Source organism: Phalacrocorax carbo, chromosome 4, assembly GCF_963921805.1.
Source record: "Phalacrocorax carbo chromosome 4, bPhaCar2.1, whole genome shotgun sequence".
NCBI lineage: Eukaryota > Metazoa > Chordata > Aves > Suliformes > Phalacrocoracidae > Phalacrocorax > Phalacrocorax carbo.
This window is the reverse complement of record NC_087516.1, coordinates 47,937,990-47,952,834: the sequence shown is the minus strand read 5'-3', so window position 1 is coordinate 47,952,834 and position 14,845 is coordinate 47,937,990. Positions and strand designations below refer to the sequence as shown.

Below are 14,845 nucleotides of genomic sequence, written 5' to 3'. Positions count from 1 at the left end.
AGAGATAAGCAGTGTGGCGCACGGGCTGATTAAAGCCATAGTGCCTCTGAAAGTAATAGTTATTGTACTGTATCTCCAGAGAGACAAATGTAATACTTCAGCTGCTTCCAGAGTCCCCCAAAGCTCTCGAGGATTACCTTGTTGGAGTATTACAGGAGGATGAGAGGATCTGATTCAATGAGAAACAGTCAATAGAAAATGAAGCCCTTAAGCGAAGAGCCTTTTTCAGATTAAGTCCAACGGAAATAAATGTTACAAACAGGGAACAATTACTAAAATGAAAAGCTCAGCCCTTTTTTTTAAAATATGTTGTTTGAAAGATAGCACCTTCAAAAGCATAAAGATCCCCTGGTGTTTCCGAGCAACCTCAGTTATGTGGTCGAATTCCCATGATGTTAGTTCTCACCAGTCAGTGGCTTTTATACACGGCAGTAACCTTTGGTCTTGGAAGGTTTGCTGTTCCAGAATTGCATTGCTAACAATTCTCGGTTACAAAAAAGATGTCTTGGGATTTAAGTATACATAACAAATCAGTTTCATTGTGCCGCGTCAGGTAGTTTTTGATAGCTGCTTATGAAGAATCAAAAAGGTTTTCTCATCAGAATTCTGTTCTCTACCCTTTCAGAAACCTCATCCATACTGTGACCAAAGATATATCAGATAAAACAAATCCTCTGCCTTAATCACTAGAGCCCCAAGTCAGCGAAGAACTTAACCATGCACGCAAGTTTAATTACCCAAAGCACTGAAGTCAGTAGGGATTGCATGCTTAAAATGGCACATGAGCTTAAGTGTTTTCCTGAGCAAGGCCCTAGAAAAGCCATTACTTTAACGCACACACGATAAAACTGGCACAGCATAGGAATTTGAAAGAGAAAATAAATTTTTTAATTCTCTTTTCTTTCTTCCTGTTTTGTAGGGCACGCAGTTTTTCCTGTGGCGATTTATAGCTACTAATAATCTTCCACAGCGGTTGCCTTATCTACTATTCTGGCATCTTCTGCTCTTGTTAGTAAACAGAACTATTGAACTCAAAGCCAAGTAGTCTTAATCTCAAGACAGAGACACTGTACAGTATGTTCTGTACAAAACTGAAAGACTTGAAGATCACAGGGGAATGTCCTTTCTCCTTACTGACTCAAAGTCACATTCCTGAGGAACATGACAAGGACTGCACAGAAAACAGCTCTCGAGCAGCTTTGCCTATCTGCAAAGAAGTCCATGAAAAAGATGCCCAAGGAAACCTTCCACAAAGGAAAACGAGCAGAAGTAGAGTGTACCTGCACACACTAACTGAAAGCATCTGCAAACTAATCTTTCCTGAGGTAAAGAGATACTGCATCATGATAATACTTGAATGGCATTTAATTATATATATATTAAAAAATCATTTTATGCCAGCCTTTAGACGTAAGCCTTTAGAAAGTTGTTTTGACTTCAAAGTTTGTGTCCTTACCTAGTTCTGCATAGTTTAAATCCTCATTTTATCCTCTTCCATTCCTTCTGGGTACAATTTTGCCACAATCAGTTTTGTACACACCATCCCTTCCACTGTATTTCTCTATTTTATTGCCTTGTATTTGCAACCTTTCACTGATCATTCTAATCATTCCTTTTAAATCCATGTGTTTCCGTAGCAATTTTTTTAGATGGAGATACAATTAGAGAAACTCTGCCTTGTTACCTAATTATGTAAATTATGTGGTCACCTCATCAATTCACCTAACTGAATCCATACTGCTAAGTACATTAGTCATTATCACAACAAAATTAAAATAGCTGTTTTCATCTGCTATGATGCTAGCCTCCTGCCATACGATTTTAAAAAATGTTACTGTCTGTGTTTACCACAAAGGTTTTCTTATGTCTCCGCTCACCTCAACTGAAAACAGCTACAGTACATGCACAGTGGTTTGCTTGAGTGGAGATGAATACTGTGGTCTGCCTCTGAAACAAGAACGTGAAAAATGCAGTTCCGTAACAGTCAGCACTTGGGCTTGCCTCAAATTCTGTGGAAAGTGTGAAGGAACTGACTGGTATATATTGGGACTATAAATGGCAAATGGCCAACTCTGTATACGCAATTAATTAGAATTCTATTACTTGGACATTCAGTGTACTTTACTAAAGTGCTGGAGTTTTGTTAAGTCTATTTGCTGACCTGTTTTCACAACTCTTCACCTATTACCTTTTTGCTAAAATTCTACATGATCAACTTTCGATAGACCCCCTTTTACCTCTACTGTACTTACCCAGAAGAAGTTAATCCCTTTAAACTGATCTTTAAACGTATAGAGGAAAGGACTTCTAACTCATGAATGAACTGGCAAAGCACCCTTTCTACGGTGTCATGATTGCTTTATTGCTTTTCTAGTATATAGTTGTTGATGGGACTTTTAATTAAATAACTGGGTTTTTTTTTTCTTTAAAGAGTCATATAAATGTATGCAGCTGCCTGTTATAATTATGATAGGCTGGTTCATCAGCTAGGACAAAAGCTTGGTAAAGTCAAGGATATTATGACCATGTACCCCAGGCACTACTGAAGTTCAAGGTTATTGTCACTGCTATTTACAGTGATTCAAGTTATGTTCATTGGAACTTTGTCCAAGTATAGTAGTCTGTTCTCATGCTGATTTGGGGTCAAGACTTAAGCATCTTCCCAGTCCCAGTTTTCCAACATATTTGTTTAAAAACATATTTTTCATTGCTTAGATACTTTATAGTGCCTTACTTAACCATCAGCGACTAACATCATCTTCTTTCCAATTGGAAACTCCAAAACAGGGGGCCACATCATGACCCCGACTGATTCATTAACTCCTCATGAAAACAGTGAGTTGTGCATGGAAGTCCAGGACATAGTGCATCCAGAATAACTTTCGATTAAATTTGAGATATAATGTAGTGTGTGCGATTGTTTTATTTGCTTCTTTGTGTGTTTACAGAAATATAGACAACAGTGATCAGAGATGAGTAATTAATTGGATGGCGTTCCATTTACTGTACCAGTTTATACACAGATGTAATTTACATCGTGTTCATATACATCACAGAACAGTTATTTAGTTTAGATTTTTGCTTGGGAAAAGTCTCCGCAATATATTGCTTTTCTTTCACATGACATTTTCTTCAGGTGTGCAAACTTTCCTTTTGAAAATACAAAAAGTAAAAGATGCAGTAGGAAACACTAGTTTCTTCAGGGAATGAGAATCAGGAAAAAGCCAGGCCACAGCAAGCCTCACTGCCAAATTCTGTCACGTCAGCATAGTACTATTCCATGACCCTGTCTTTATGGGAAGTTTGGGTTTCAGATGATCAGAGACTACATACATAAGAAAGCTTTACTGGCCCCAACGATTTGAAATATGCATGTTTGGAAAGTGTTCTATCTGATCTAATTAGGAACTAGAGAAAGCATATGGAACCATGGGATCAAGATAAATTAAGTTAAATCTTCATGATATTCTGAAGGGTCTTTTATGATGGTACCCTGTACAAAGGTTATCTACAGTGACTAGATCTTCATCTGGAGGACATTTGGGTTTGCAGCATATATAGCCAAAATTTTTCTTTTTCTACAAATATAAAATAAATGGTTCTAACATTGTCTTGAAATGCTATGGTCTTGAAAACAGAAAAGGAGGTAATCTGAAGCACAGAATGCTATACTGATCTAGTATAGCTGCATTTGAAACTCTGTTACCTTTTGCAATTTCAATCCTGACATTTCTGAAAATTGCAGTGAAAAATAATTTAACTCTTAATATTCCAAGAATAGTTACTAGGTAGAAAAGCCACTTTTTACTGCTTTTCTCTGAGCATAATGCAGAATATAACTGCCTTTTTCTGTTAGGAGAATATATTTTAAACTGAAAAGATTTATTTCCAAATTTTGCATCCATGGTAGGGTGGGGTTTTTTTTGGTGGGGGGCGTGTAATAATAGAAAGTTGGGTTAGTTATACTTATTTCTTAGCAGCATTGCCTTTATTGCCATCTAACAACTTGGAGGTAAAACACATCACTATATTTAAAATGCACAACCACTGGCACACATGAGCTAAGGGGCTTAATTATAGTGGTACTAGAGTTGAGCTGAAGACATCAACTTAAATGACATGCTGTTTCTAACAACTATACCCTCTTGAAAAAAGATGTTAGTCCAAAGGACAGTGAAGTAATTCTTCTCTTTATAAAAATGTTACTTGTATGATTTCAGCAATGACATTTTAATCAACATACCTTTTTCTCTTCCCCAGTTTGAAAGGCTAAATCTTGCACTTCAGAGAACACTTGCAAAACACAAAATAAAGGACACCAGGTATGTATGTGTAACGAGTTTGCAACTAACTTGACAGCAAAAATGTTTTGCACAGTTTATAAGGACTGGGGTGGTGATAGGGAATCATAGAATCATTAAGGTTGGAAAAGACCTCTAGGATCATCAAGTCCAACTGTCAACCCAACACTACTACGTCTCCTAAACCGTGTCCTGCAGTGTCACATCTTTTGAATGCCCCCAGGGATGGTAACTCCACCACCTCACTGGGCAGCCTGTTCCAGTGCCTGACCACTCTTTCAGTGAAGAAATTTTTCCTAATACCCAATCTAAACATCCCCTGGCACAGCTTGAAGCCATTTCCTCTCATCCTATTGCTAGTTACTAGGGAGAAGAGACCAACACCCACCTCACTACAACCTCCTTTCAGGTAGTTGTAGAGAGCCATAAGGTCTCCCCTCAGCCTCCTCTTCTCCAGACCAAACAACCCCAGTTCCCTCCACATCTCCTCATAAGACCCGCTTTCCAGACCCTTCACCAGCTTCATTGCCCTTCTTTGAACATGCTCCAGCAACGTGATATCTCTCTTGTAGTGAGGGGCCCAAAACTGAACACAGTATTCAAGGTGCTGCTTCACCAGTGCCGAGTACAGGGGCACGATCACTGCCCTGCTCCTGCTGGCCACACTATTCCTGATACAAGCCAGGATGCTGTTGGCCTTCTTGGCCACCTGGGCACACTGCCGGCTCATATTCAGATGGCTGTCAACCAGCATCCCCAGGTCCTTCTCTGCCAGAGGAGGCTTTCTAGCCACTCTTCCCCAGTCAGGACTTCTAGAATCTGTTTTCAATTATCTTGTCAAATTGGTGTGTAACATTTGTGTAACATAAGTTAATAATGATTTAGTTTATTTTAAAATATTCACAAATATTTAAAGCACTCACACAGTTGTCTTAATGGGCAAATTTAGCCATTTGTGCAGGGAAACAGGCAAGGACTCCGTTTAAAACGAGCAAGTGTTTTGGAGGAACTCAGAGACTACTCAGGCATAGAGGGAAAGGTAGATATGGTTGTATATTGATCTAGCCCAGTGTTTCTGAGATCCCAAGAAAAGAATTTTAAATGCAAATTATTACTATTTTACAAAAAATTTAGCTTCTGATACAGTGAACAATCATATGCTACATATACTGACATACATGTTTTCACTGGGTTCACTTGGCTTCTAGTTTCTTTTTCTGAGGAACTCAGCTTGAATTTCAGCACTCGTTAGTACTAATCCAATATTAATCATTTGAGCCTTGTAGGGAGTGAGAATTTCTTAGTGTCTCATTATACATTGAGGATTCAATTTATTGAATGCATCTGAAAAAATAAGCCACTCAGTTTAAATCTCCTTTCAGAAGTGGGGAAAAATAATGGCTTTGGACACTACACTGTTGCTCACCTTGGTAACAATAGATAATTACAACGTATCTTTTAAATTATACTTGATATTTTCAAAGCACTTTCTATGCATTGACTGAAACAAAGATAACGGGTCAGATGTGCTTTGCAATTGCTGACTGGCTGATTGGTATGAATATTTTCCCTATCTTTAATTATGTGTTGCTTCCTGGAGTATTAGTCTGAAAACAAAAAGTTATTATGCTATTCTGAATGATGTAGTAATGCAAATTTAAAACAGATCTAAATGTCTATATTGGTTTTGCGTATAAATATATCTAAGATATTTCAAGTGAAGAAATTCAGAAAGCATGTATGAAAAGCTTATTGCTTATATGGAGGTTAATCTAAGCTACATGTCCTTCCCATCATTTTGGGTCTGACATTCAGGTTGACATTTATTGGCCTCATAGGGCTGCAGTTTTTTGTCACAGAATCTGGATTACCACAACCAAACAAATAATTTTGAAGTTAATGGTTGTTATTGGTATTTCCTCTCAAAACAGAAATACCTTCTCACCTCTTTTGAATTTAATGCAATGTAATTCCAATAAATGCTTGAATATAAATTCCAATAATATTTTACAATATGTTATGAAATATAGTTATGGCTTCAAGCAAAAAACGCGAACCAAACAATAAACTGGACTGTTACAACTGAAGAGTTTTTAATTAATGACAGTCTATAGCATTTGGCCTCAATCCATAATCTGAGTTTAGACCACTAAAACTTCAATTTATCACAAATGCACAGGATAATATAAGATCCTACCAAGACCCTGTTTTAAATTAATGAAAAACTGCCTATTTGATCACCAAAACTTCATCTGTACACATTAAAGACAGGGTAAGTAACTTCTGTTACTTACTATTTTTACCATGTTTATCTTGATTTTTCAGGGGGTTTACTTATATTTTTGTGTTCTTTACAGAAAAAGTGGGGATAGAGAAGATTTTGAAAAAATAATCAGTGATCATGCTAATGCAGCAGGTAATGCAGGCTGTTTAATAATAGACATATAAAAATATATGGATTATGTATGTTATATATATAAAATAATAGATGTATATAAAAATTAGCCTTATTACTATGAAATAATTTCCTCCATGTAAGGGCTGCAGTGATGCTGACAAAACAGAGCCTGAACTGTGATCCGTACAACTAACAGTTCAGAGTGTCAAAATTTGAGCTAAAGAGATGAATTTCTCAAGTCTGAGCTGTCATAGAATCATCTATCCCAAAGATCCAACTTCTAGAGGGAGTTGTGATATACATTCAGTAATAAGTCACAGTTTTTTATTAATGAAAAACTGTTTGATCCTTTTCATCTTCTGAAGGACTGTAGTCTGTCAGAAGAAAACTGCTGTAATCTGCAATACAGGAATCTCTGCTTACATCTGTAATAGCAAATTAACATTTCCAGGAACTGAAATGTGGTCTTCTGTACACTTAAACTGTTAAGCTGGTCCTGGAACACAGTTCGCCTGTGACAGATAACACTTTTCCAAATGATTCCCAGTAACAGTTGGGAAGTTGGAACATTCCCAACAGTCGGTCTGCAAGCAGCTATCCTGTTAAAACAAATTTACTAGCAAGGATGCGAGCTGTTCTGTGCCAACTGGCCTCAGTGCCCTGGAATAATCCTAGGGTCATTTAATTTATTGCATGAGGCATAGTACTTATATCTGCATGTGTGCACAGACCCTACTTTAGTCTTACTTTTTATTCTTATTTTAAGTTTTTTAATTCTTATTTTGTTTCTTTATATCAAGCTAAGGGAATTGGGTTAAATCCTGTGCCAAAATATACATTCATTCTGTCTACATCTCTACAAAGAACACCGACTCTTGGATCTTTCCAAACTACAACTTATTGTCTCCCTGTTTCCAGGCAACATGAGTATGTCTTTGGTTACAGCAGGACTCCTAAAGGAGAGGGCCCTCAGTGTCATTGCTGGATCAGGGAAGGATATTGCTAATTTGATTTGGTCTAGCATGAAAAAACAGTGGAGGTTAGCTTGAGATTCAGCATGATGAGCACAGTTCTGATTAAAATGTGGTTCCATGCAGGTGTTCCCGTGGAGTCTCTACAGGAATCTCTTGGTGAAGAGCTATTCAAAATATGCTATGAAGAGGATGAACACATATTAGGGGTTATTGGAGGAACCCTTAAGGACTTCTTGAACAGTTTCACTACTCTGCTGAAGCAGAGTGGCCACAGCCAAGAAGCAGGAAAAAAGGACAGACTCGAAGATGCCTCGATATTATGCCTGGAGAAAGATCAGGACTTTTTAAATGTGTATTATTTCTTTCCTAAGAAAATCACGAGTCTTATTCTGTCTGGTATTATTAAAGCAGCAGCTCATATTTTGTATGAAACTGAGGTGGAAGTGATGCTCATGCCTCCTTGTTTCCATAATGACTGCACTGAGTTTGCTAATCAGCCTTATTTGCTGTACTCTATACAAGTCAAAAGTGCAAAACCTTCCTTATCTCCATGTAAACCACAGTCTTCACTTGTGATTCCGGCCTCTGTGTTCTGTAAGACTTTCCCATTTCATTTTATGTTTGACAAGGATATGTCAGTTCTTCAAATTGGAAATGGGATAAGAAGACTTTTGACCAGGAGAGAATTTCAAGCTAAGCCCAATTTTGAAGAGTATTTTGAAATTCTTACCCCCAAAGTAAGCTGCACTTTTAGTGGAATAATGACAATGATAAATATGCAGTTTACTGTACGGGTCAGAAGATGGGATAGTGCTGATATGAAATCATCCATGGTAAGAGACTTTTTATAACCATTGCTTCTGTGAGGAATTGGTTTTCTTCAGCCACAAAACATGTTGCACTTTGCTTTCTCTACCTCTCAATGTTGTTTATAATAATGATGATGATGATAATTTTTTGAGGGCATTCTAATGTAATTCAGATTCTGAAGCCAATATTCAGTCAAAACCCTGCTTTAGGACTTTTACATGAGTAAAAACTGACTGTTAACTTTATTTTATTAAAAAACATTGAAATATTGAGATAAACTGAGTAAACTGAGATGAAGCCAATGACATGCAATGCTGCTGAGAATAAGGGCATCTTCAACACAAAGACAGTGGCAGGGAAAGCTTTACCAAAGTGCCCCTCAATCATCTGGGAACAACAGCTCTAGGATTTGGGGAAAGAAGTAGACCTTTGGTATCTTTGGTATTTTGGTATCTTTGATATCTTTGGTATCTTTGATATTCTGATGTTTTCATCAAATGCAGTCGCCAGAGGTCCCACTTAGTTTCAGCTGCTGGGATTACTTACTATTTTTGCTGAAGCTAGGTCTGTGGCAAATGACCTGGGACAGTAAAAAACATTGAATATTCAATGACTGCTTTTATTCATCACTGGCCCCAGCTGAATTCCCACTTATATACACCTGAGGCACTCCAGGATGAATTACCAGTTCAGACTCAACACTCCAAGAACTTAAATGAAGAGCAGTAATAAAGATTTCACTCAGTTATTAATGAAGTGGGAAAAAAATGTAGCACTAATTAGCTACTTCATCTCAGATCCATTTCTGCACTAGGCAGCAGTTTAATGATTACAAGCAGTAGCAGACTCTGCTTTGCTTTTGAATGTACTTAGATACGCAAATGTCTATTAGCAAGTAACAGGTTTTCTTCAAAAAATGGTCTTTCAAAGCAATGTTAAGTGGAGCTCTGCAGCACCTTGCACATTGCACAACTGAATACAGAAGGGACATAAAAACACTTCACACAAAATATTTTGGTGTTTTAGATCATTAAATGGGATATTTCTGCCATTTATGCCTTTAATTTTAAATTGCAGTGAGTACCAAACATCGTATGATAAAATTGAAGCAGATTTTCTTACTTTATCTTACAAAGAAAGTGGTGCATGAACTGAACACTAGTTATTAGCAGAAATTCATGGGTCACTATAGTCAGTAACATTTTATCGATAGATGAAAATACACAAAATTCTTCTTTTTGTTTTTCTTTTCATCCTAAGCTAAAATCGATACTGATAAACATAATTGTTTATCCTTAAGTTGTGGTCTGACTTTTGTACCAGAGGCTCAGGCAAAATAAGCTTACTTGATGGATCTATGATTTAGCACCCCATGTTTTCTCTTAAGCAACTAAGTGAAAATGTAAGGAGTATGGACCAGTCTGATTTTCCTATGTTTCAGCAAAACGTATTTCCTCTAAAATGTCTTGCTTCTAAACCATTGCCATGCACGTTTTGCATGAATTATTGTTTCTTTAACTGTTTCAGGTAATGGATCTCAAAGGCCAAATGATCTATATTTTTGAATCCAGTGCCATCCTATTCTTGGGATCTCCTTGTGTGGATAGACTAGAAGATTTTACAGGACGTGGATTGTACCTCTCAGATATTCCCATTCACAATGCTTTGAGAGATGTTGTTCTGATAGGAGAGCAGGCCAGAGCTCAGGATGGACTGAAGAAGAGGTTAGGAAAGCTAAAAGCAACCCTCGAGCAGGCCCATCAAGCACTTGAAGAAGAAAAGAAGAAGACTGTAGATCTCCTGTTTTCAATATTTCCTGGAGAGGTTGCTCAGCAGCTGTGGCAGGGACAAGTTGTGCAAGCCAAGAAATTTAATAATGTCACAATGCTTTTCTCTGACATTGTTGGATTCACTGCCATCTGTTCCCAGTGCTCACCTATGCAGGTTATCACCATGCTTAATGAGCTTTATACTCGCTTTGATTACCAATGTGGAGAGCTAGATGTTTACAAGGTACACAATTCATTGCTTTTCTGTGGGGTTTTGGGGCAGGAAAGCGAATTAAGACTAAATGGGACAGAGGATAATAGAAGTTCAAAAATTATTTTGCCCTAAACCTTCATTATAAGAAAGACATATTAAGATAAATCACAAAACAAACAAAGTCAACAGAAGCAGCCATTCTTGCAGCCAAGAGAGAAACCCATCAAAACTTAAGAGCTGATTTTAGAAATTTATTTCAATGACTGTTCTCTGAATCTGGAGTAAATAGGTGTTTAATGTAGCTATGGGTGCCTGACAGCAGGTTAGCAAGGAAGAGTATTTTAGCATCATGGCCAGCAATAAATACAAGTTGTGCAATTTTATCTTTTGAGTGATACTGCAGGATTTTCCCCGGACTTAAATAATTTAGCAGGACAAATAAGACTCAGTTAGTTTGTAGGTACAATTCTTACTGAAGCCACAGACTATTCTTTTATATGTCAAACAGTCTAACAGCAAGGAACAAATATGCCTATTTTAGGTTGAGACTATTGGAGATGCCTACTGTGTCGCTGGAGGTTTACACAAAGAAAGTGAAACACATGCTGTTCAAATAGCGTTGATGGCCCTGAAGATGATGGAGCTGTCAGATGAGGTGGTGTCTCCCCATGGAGAGCCTATCAAGGTCATACATTTTATTGTATTTTATATGGTTAAAGTGGGCATTTTTGTTTGTTTAGTTGCTTTTGCGGTTTTTGTCTCAAGGAAATTTCACATCATTGCATTAATTCAGACAAGCTGGGGAACCAAGTGTGTATGGCTGGAGAAGCTGACCTTCTTAGTGCTATTAATGAGAGTTTTGTGGAGGGGTAAAGGCAAAACAGATCTGAAAATCAACCCAAAAGACTTAAACACAGTGAAATCAATAGGTACACACTGACATGCTGCAGTTTTTCTCTCAGTAGCAATAAATTTGTCGGTGACATGGAATATTCTGTTACTGTTTTCTAATGAGGAGACTAATCCTTTCTCAAAATTAGACCCAATGAGGACATCTAAGTCTTTTGAGGTAACAGGTATAAATATGAATCATCAAAGACATGTTCTTATTGCAGTAATCCACACATTTTTAAAGGATTCTGGTGCTGTTCTTGTTCTACAGTCAGATACTGACCCACTACCATAAGATAATAAGTGTTAATGCTGTCAAAGCAACTGTTAGATTCAGTGTTACATTTATGGCTTCCTTTCAATGAGGACTTATGCAGGTACTGAACTTTTCATGTAGGTTTACCTCTCATGGAGAAAAAAGAGAAAGGCCTTGTGCATGACAAAGGATGTGGACCTTCTAATAAGTTCAAAAGTCCTGAAATTAGGTCCTATTATTTTTAATACAGGTGCCTAAGGTTCATTATGTCTTTCATTTGCTCATTTTAACATTTATCTATTCATTTGTTCCTTTAGAAAGCTTCAGGCTTCTTTGGTTTAGATTAAGGGATATTTGTAGTCCAAGACAAAGAAAATGGTTATTAAGAGGATTCCATGCTCCACATTTATCACAGAGAATAACAGCATTATGTTATAAATAAATGTCATTCTTTTTGTATTTCACAATATCAAATTAAATTATGCATTAAAAATCTGGAAACATCTTGATAATACTAAAACATGTTTATAATTTCCACGCGAATGCTACCCTATAATTCTAAATGAGGAATGCTATTACTTTTTTAAAAGTCATTTTAAAATAGGGAGAAAAAATTGTATTGTGTAAGTACCTACTAGAAGCTTCTTAGAAGAAAACTGAGTCTTTCTATTTTTAATGAAAGCCTGCGTCTATTTTAATGAAATGCTTCCTGAGAGCATTGGCTATTTTGCAAAGCAACAAATATGTCACACAGTCTACTGTCATTTTATAGATCAGTTGTCAAAGAAGAAGGTGTGACTGCGGACCCCTTACTTTAAATCAGACTTGTTTATCAATGTACATATTTCAGCCATCTTTGCTGTGTGGGTGGATTTTGCTTTTGTTGCAGGCTTTTCTGCTTTACCACTCAAAAGTAGAAACTGTGACTTCTTCATAGTGATATGTTCTCTTGATATGTAAAGAGTAGCACAAACAGTAGACACACAAGCTTCCCAACATTATGCCATTATTGTATCAGAGTGCTATTCTGAAGAAAACATGTCTACTTATGTATAAGGCACATAAGAAAAAGAACACGCCTCAAAAAAACCCAAAAAAGGAACGTAGAAAGCAGCACCAGCTAAGCAAAACTCAAAAATCTGAGTATGAGTTACAAAGGAGAGGTATCAAAATGTTTCGACTACTGTATAATTTGATTAATTATCAAAATTCTGTACTCTGGGACTGGGATTTACATGCGACCATGTCAAAAGAGTTCAGCTGGAACTACAGCATATATGGATTGTCTTTGCCATTCCCTAAGATTTGTATTCTGACCTTAACAGCAAAGCCAGTACTATTCATTAACTGTCACCAGTCTAACAACATTGTGTCATGTAATTCCTCCCAGAAAAGTATCCAAGTGTCATAGTAACTCCTGCTGATGTTTCTAGATCAATTTACTGCCACAGAGACCAATGTTATCACAGCCATATCAGATGGATTAATTACTATAAATGCAAAGCAAGGTAAACTTCAGCTAGTTTCCTCTCCACAGGCAGTGATGACCAGAATAGACATTTTAAGGTGACTGTACCAACTCAATTTATATTAGTAGCTCAGTATTTGGTTATTTTAAAAATAGAGGAAGAATTTATAAAACTGACTTTAACCATTTTATTTTACCTAATAATGCTCTTTTCTGTCTTATTTAAAGATGCGTATTGGCCTTCATTCTGGATCTGTCTTTGCTGGAGTTGTTGGGGTTAAAATGCCTCGTTATTGCCTTTTTGGAAATAATGTAACACTTGCCAATAAGTTTGAATCTTGCAGTATACCTAGAAAAATAAATGTCAGCCCAACAACTTACAGGTACAGTGCTTCATATCTGCCAAATGTTCACCTGAAGCAGTTACTGTAATAGTTCATTATCTTCCTGTCTTCCTGTTCTTTTTTTCCCCCCTCTGAAGTACTGCTGTTTATTTTCCTTTTTTTTTCTTTTTATCTGACTGCTCATGAATGCATTGTGGTTATTTTTAGTCAGAATGCAACCAGCAACAGCAGGTGAAACAGAACAGTTGATATTTATTTTTCAGATGTTACATTTAAGATAAATGGACTGTCTGGGCCAATTTTGCTTCTTACCCTGCAGCTGTATATCTCCTGCTTTTTTTTTTTCTTCTCTCATATAGTTGGGTCCTCTAGTAACAACAGTCTACATCTGAACTCCAGGTCCAGGCCTGAATTTTTTGCCACTGAGCTGACAGAGACTATTGTTTCTTCCAGAGTGCCCAAAAGTTTTACAATGAATTGGAGTGAATCTACTAGTAGATAGTGATATGGCTGGATAGGTAAAATAACCAGAAATATGGATATAAATTATTTTTTCCTTTTAAGAAAGCTCTGCTACCCTCACGGTAGCCTGGACAGTCAGTTATTCCTACTTAGCTTGTATCCACTGCCATTTATCTGATAATGGCTTGTGGCAAGATGCTGTGTCCAGTGTTGGACAGAAAATTTGGCACAGGACCCTGACATGCCCTGCAGCATGTGTCATGTGATTTACAGGGTGCCAAGCTTCAGATTATCTTGTATAGGTGATTTAGATAGAAGTAGCACAGGTATTAGGGCACACAGTAATTAACTTTTTCTGTCATGTGCTCTAAACAAATATTTATCTAGCATTAGCATCACCAGTGCTTATGTATGTCAGTAGAACGGTGCTGGCCAACAGTGATTTTTTCCACATTCATATAGAAAAGAATTTTGAATGATACTGACTATAGTCTTTTCTTAAAACCACTAGACACTCTGTCCACACAAGACTTGCCAATAACTTGTGGCATAAATAGGTTTCTGCATGGCTCTGTATTCATCTCAAGAGAATACTTGAAATGAACACACTGTTGAAAAAGAGGATTTGTTCTCTGAGTGCCTAGAAAATAGGTTATTTGGTTAAAGGGTAAACTATTGTTATCATTGTTGTGGTATGTTCAGTTTTTTCCCTCAGTGAATGATGTGTTAACCTCCTTTCTGTTTAGTGTTTTTTTCTTTTTTATTCGTACACAAGTTCTAAACATATATTGAAAACACCTTGTACAACTCCTTTATACTGCAATAATTGTTTGGAAGCTTGGATGCCAGCGGTCAGTATTTATCCCTACAGATTAGCAATCCCTGTTTCAGATAGAGAAGACCACTGGGTTTAGTGGGCATGTGTGTGAAAAAGCAAAATTATTAGAATTGTTAAGAG

General features: G+C 37.0%; 1 protein-coding gene and 1 long non-coding RNA gene across 3 annotated transcripts in view; one reads left to right on the top strand and one right to left on the bottom strand.

Moving 5' to 3' along the window:
• The window catches only part of LOC135313091 (uncharacterized), a 160,463-nt gene that overhangs the window by 136,571 nt on the left and 9,047 nt on the right, over positions 1-14,845 (bottom strand). The window lies entirely within an intron of this gene.
• The window catches only part of GUCY1A1 (guanylate cyclase 1 soluble subunit alpha 1), a 32,462-nt gene that overhangs the window by 16,578 nt on the left and 1,039 nt on the right, over positions 1-14,845 (top strand). Inside the window, exons 2-8 of the mRNA XM_064449822.1 lie at positions 920-1,325; positions 4,261-4,322; positions 6,659-6,717; positions 7,797-8,506; positions 10,011-10,496; positions 11,008-11,151; positions 13,310-13,464. Of these exons, the coding sequence (XP_064305892.1) occupies positions 1,077-1,325; positions 4,261-4,322; positions 6,659-6,717; positions 7,797-8,506; positions 10,011-10,496; positions 11,008-11,151; positions 13,310-13,464 (1,865 nt within the window). The 5' untranslated portion in view covers positions 920-1,076. The remainder of the gene's footprint in view (positions 1-919; positions 1,326-4,260; positions 4,323-6,658; positions 6,718-7,796; positions 8,507-10,010; positions 10,497-11,007; positions 11,152-13,309; positions 13,465-14,845) is intronic.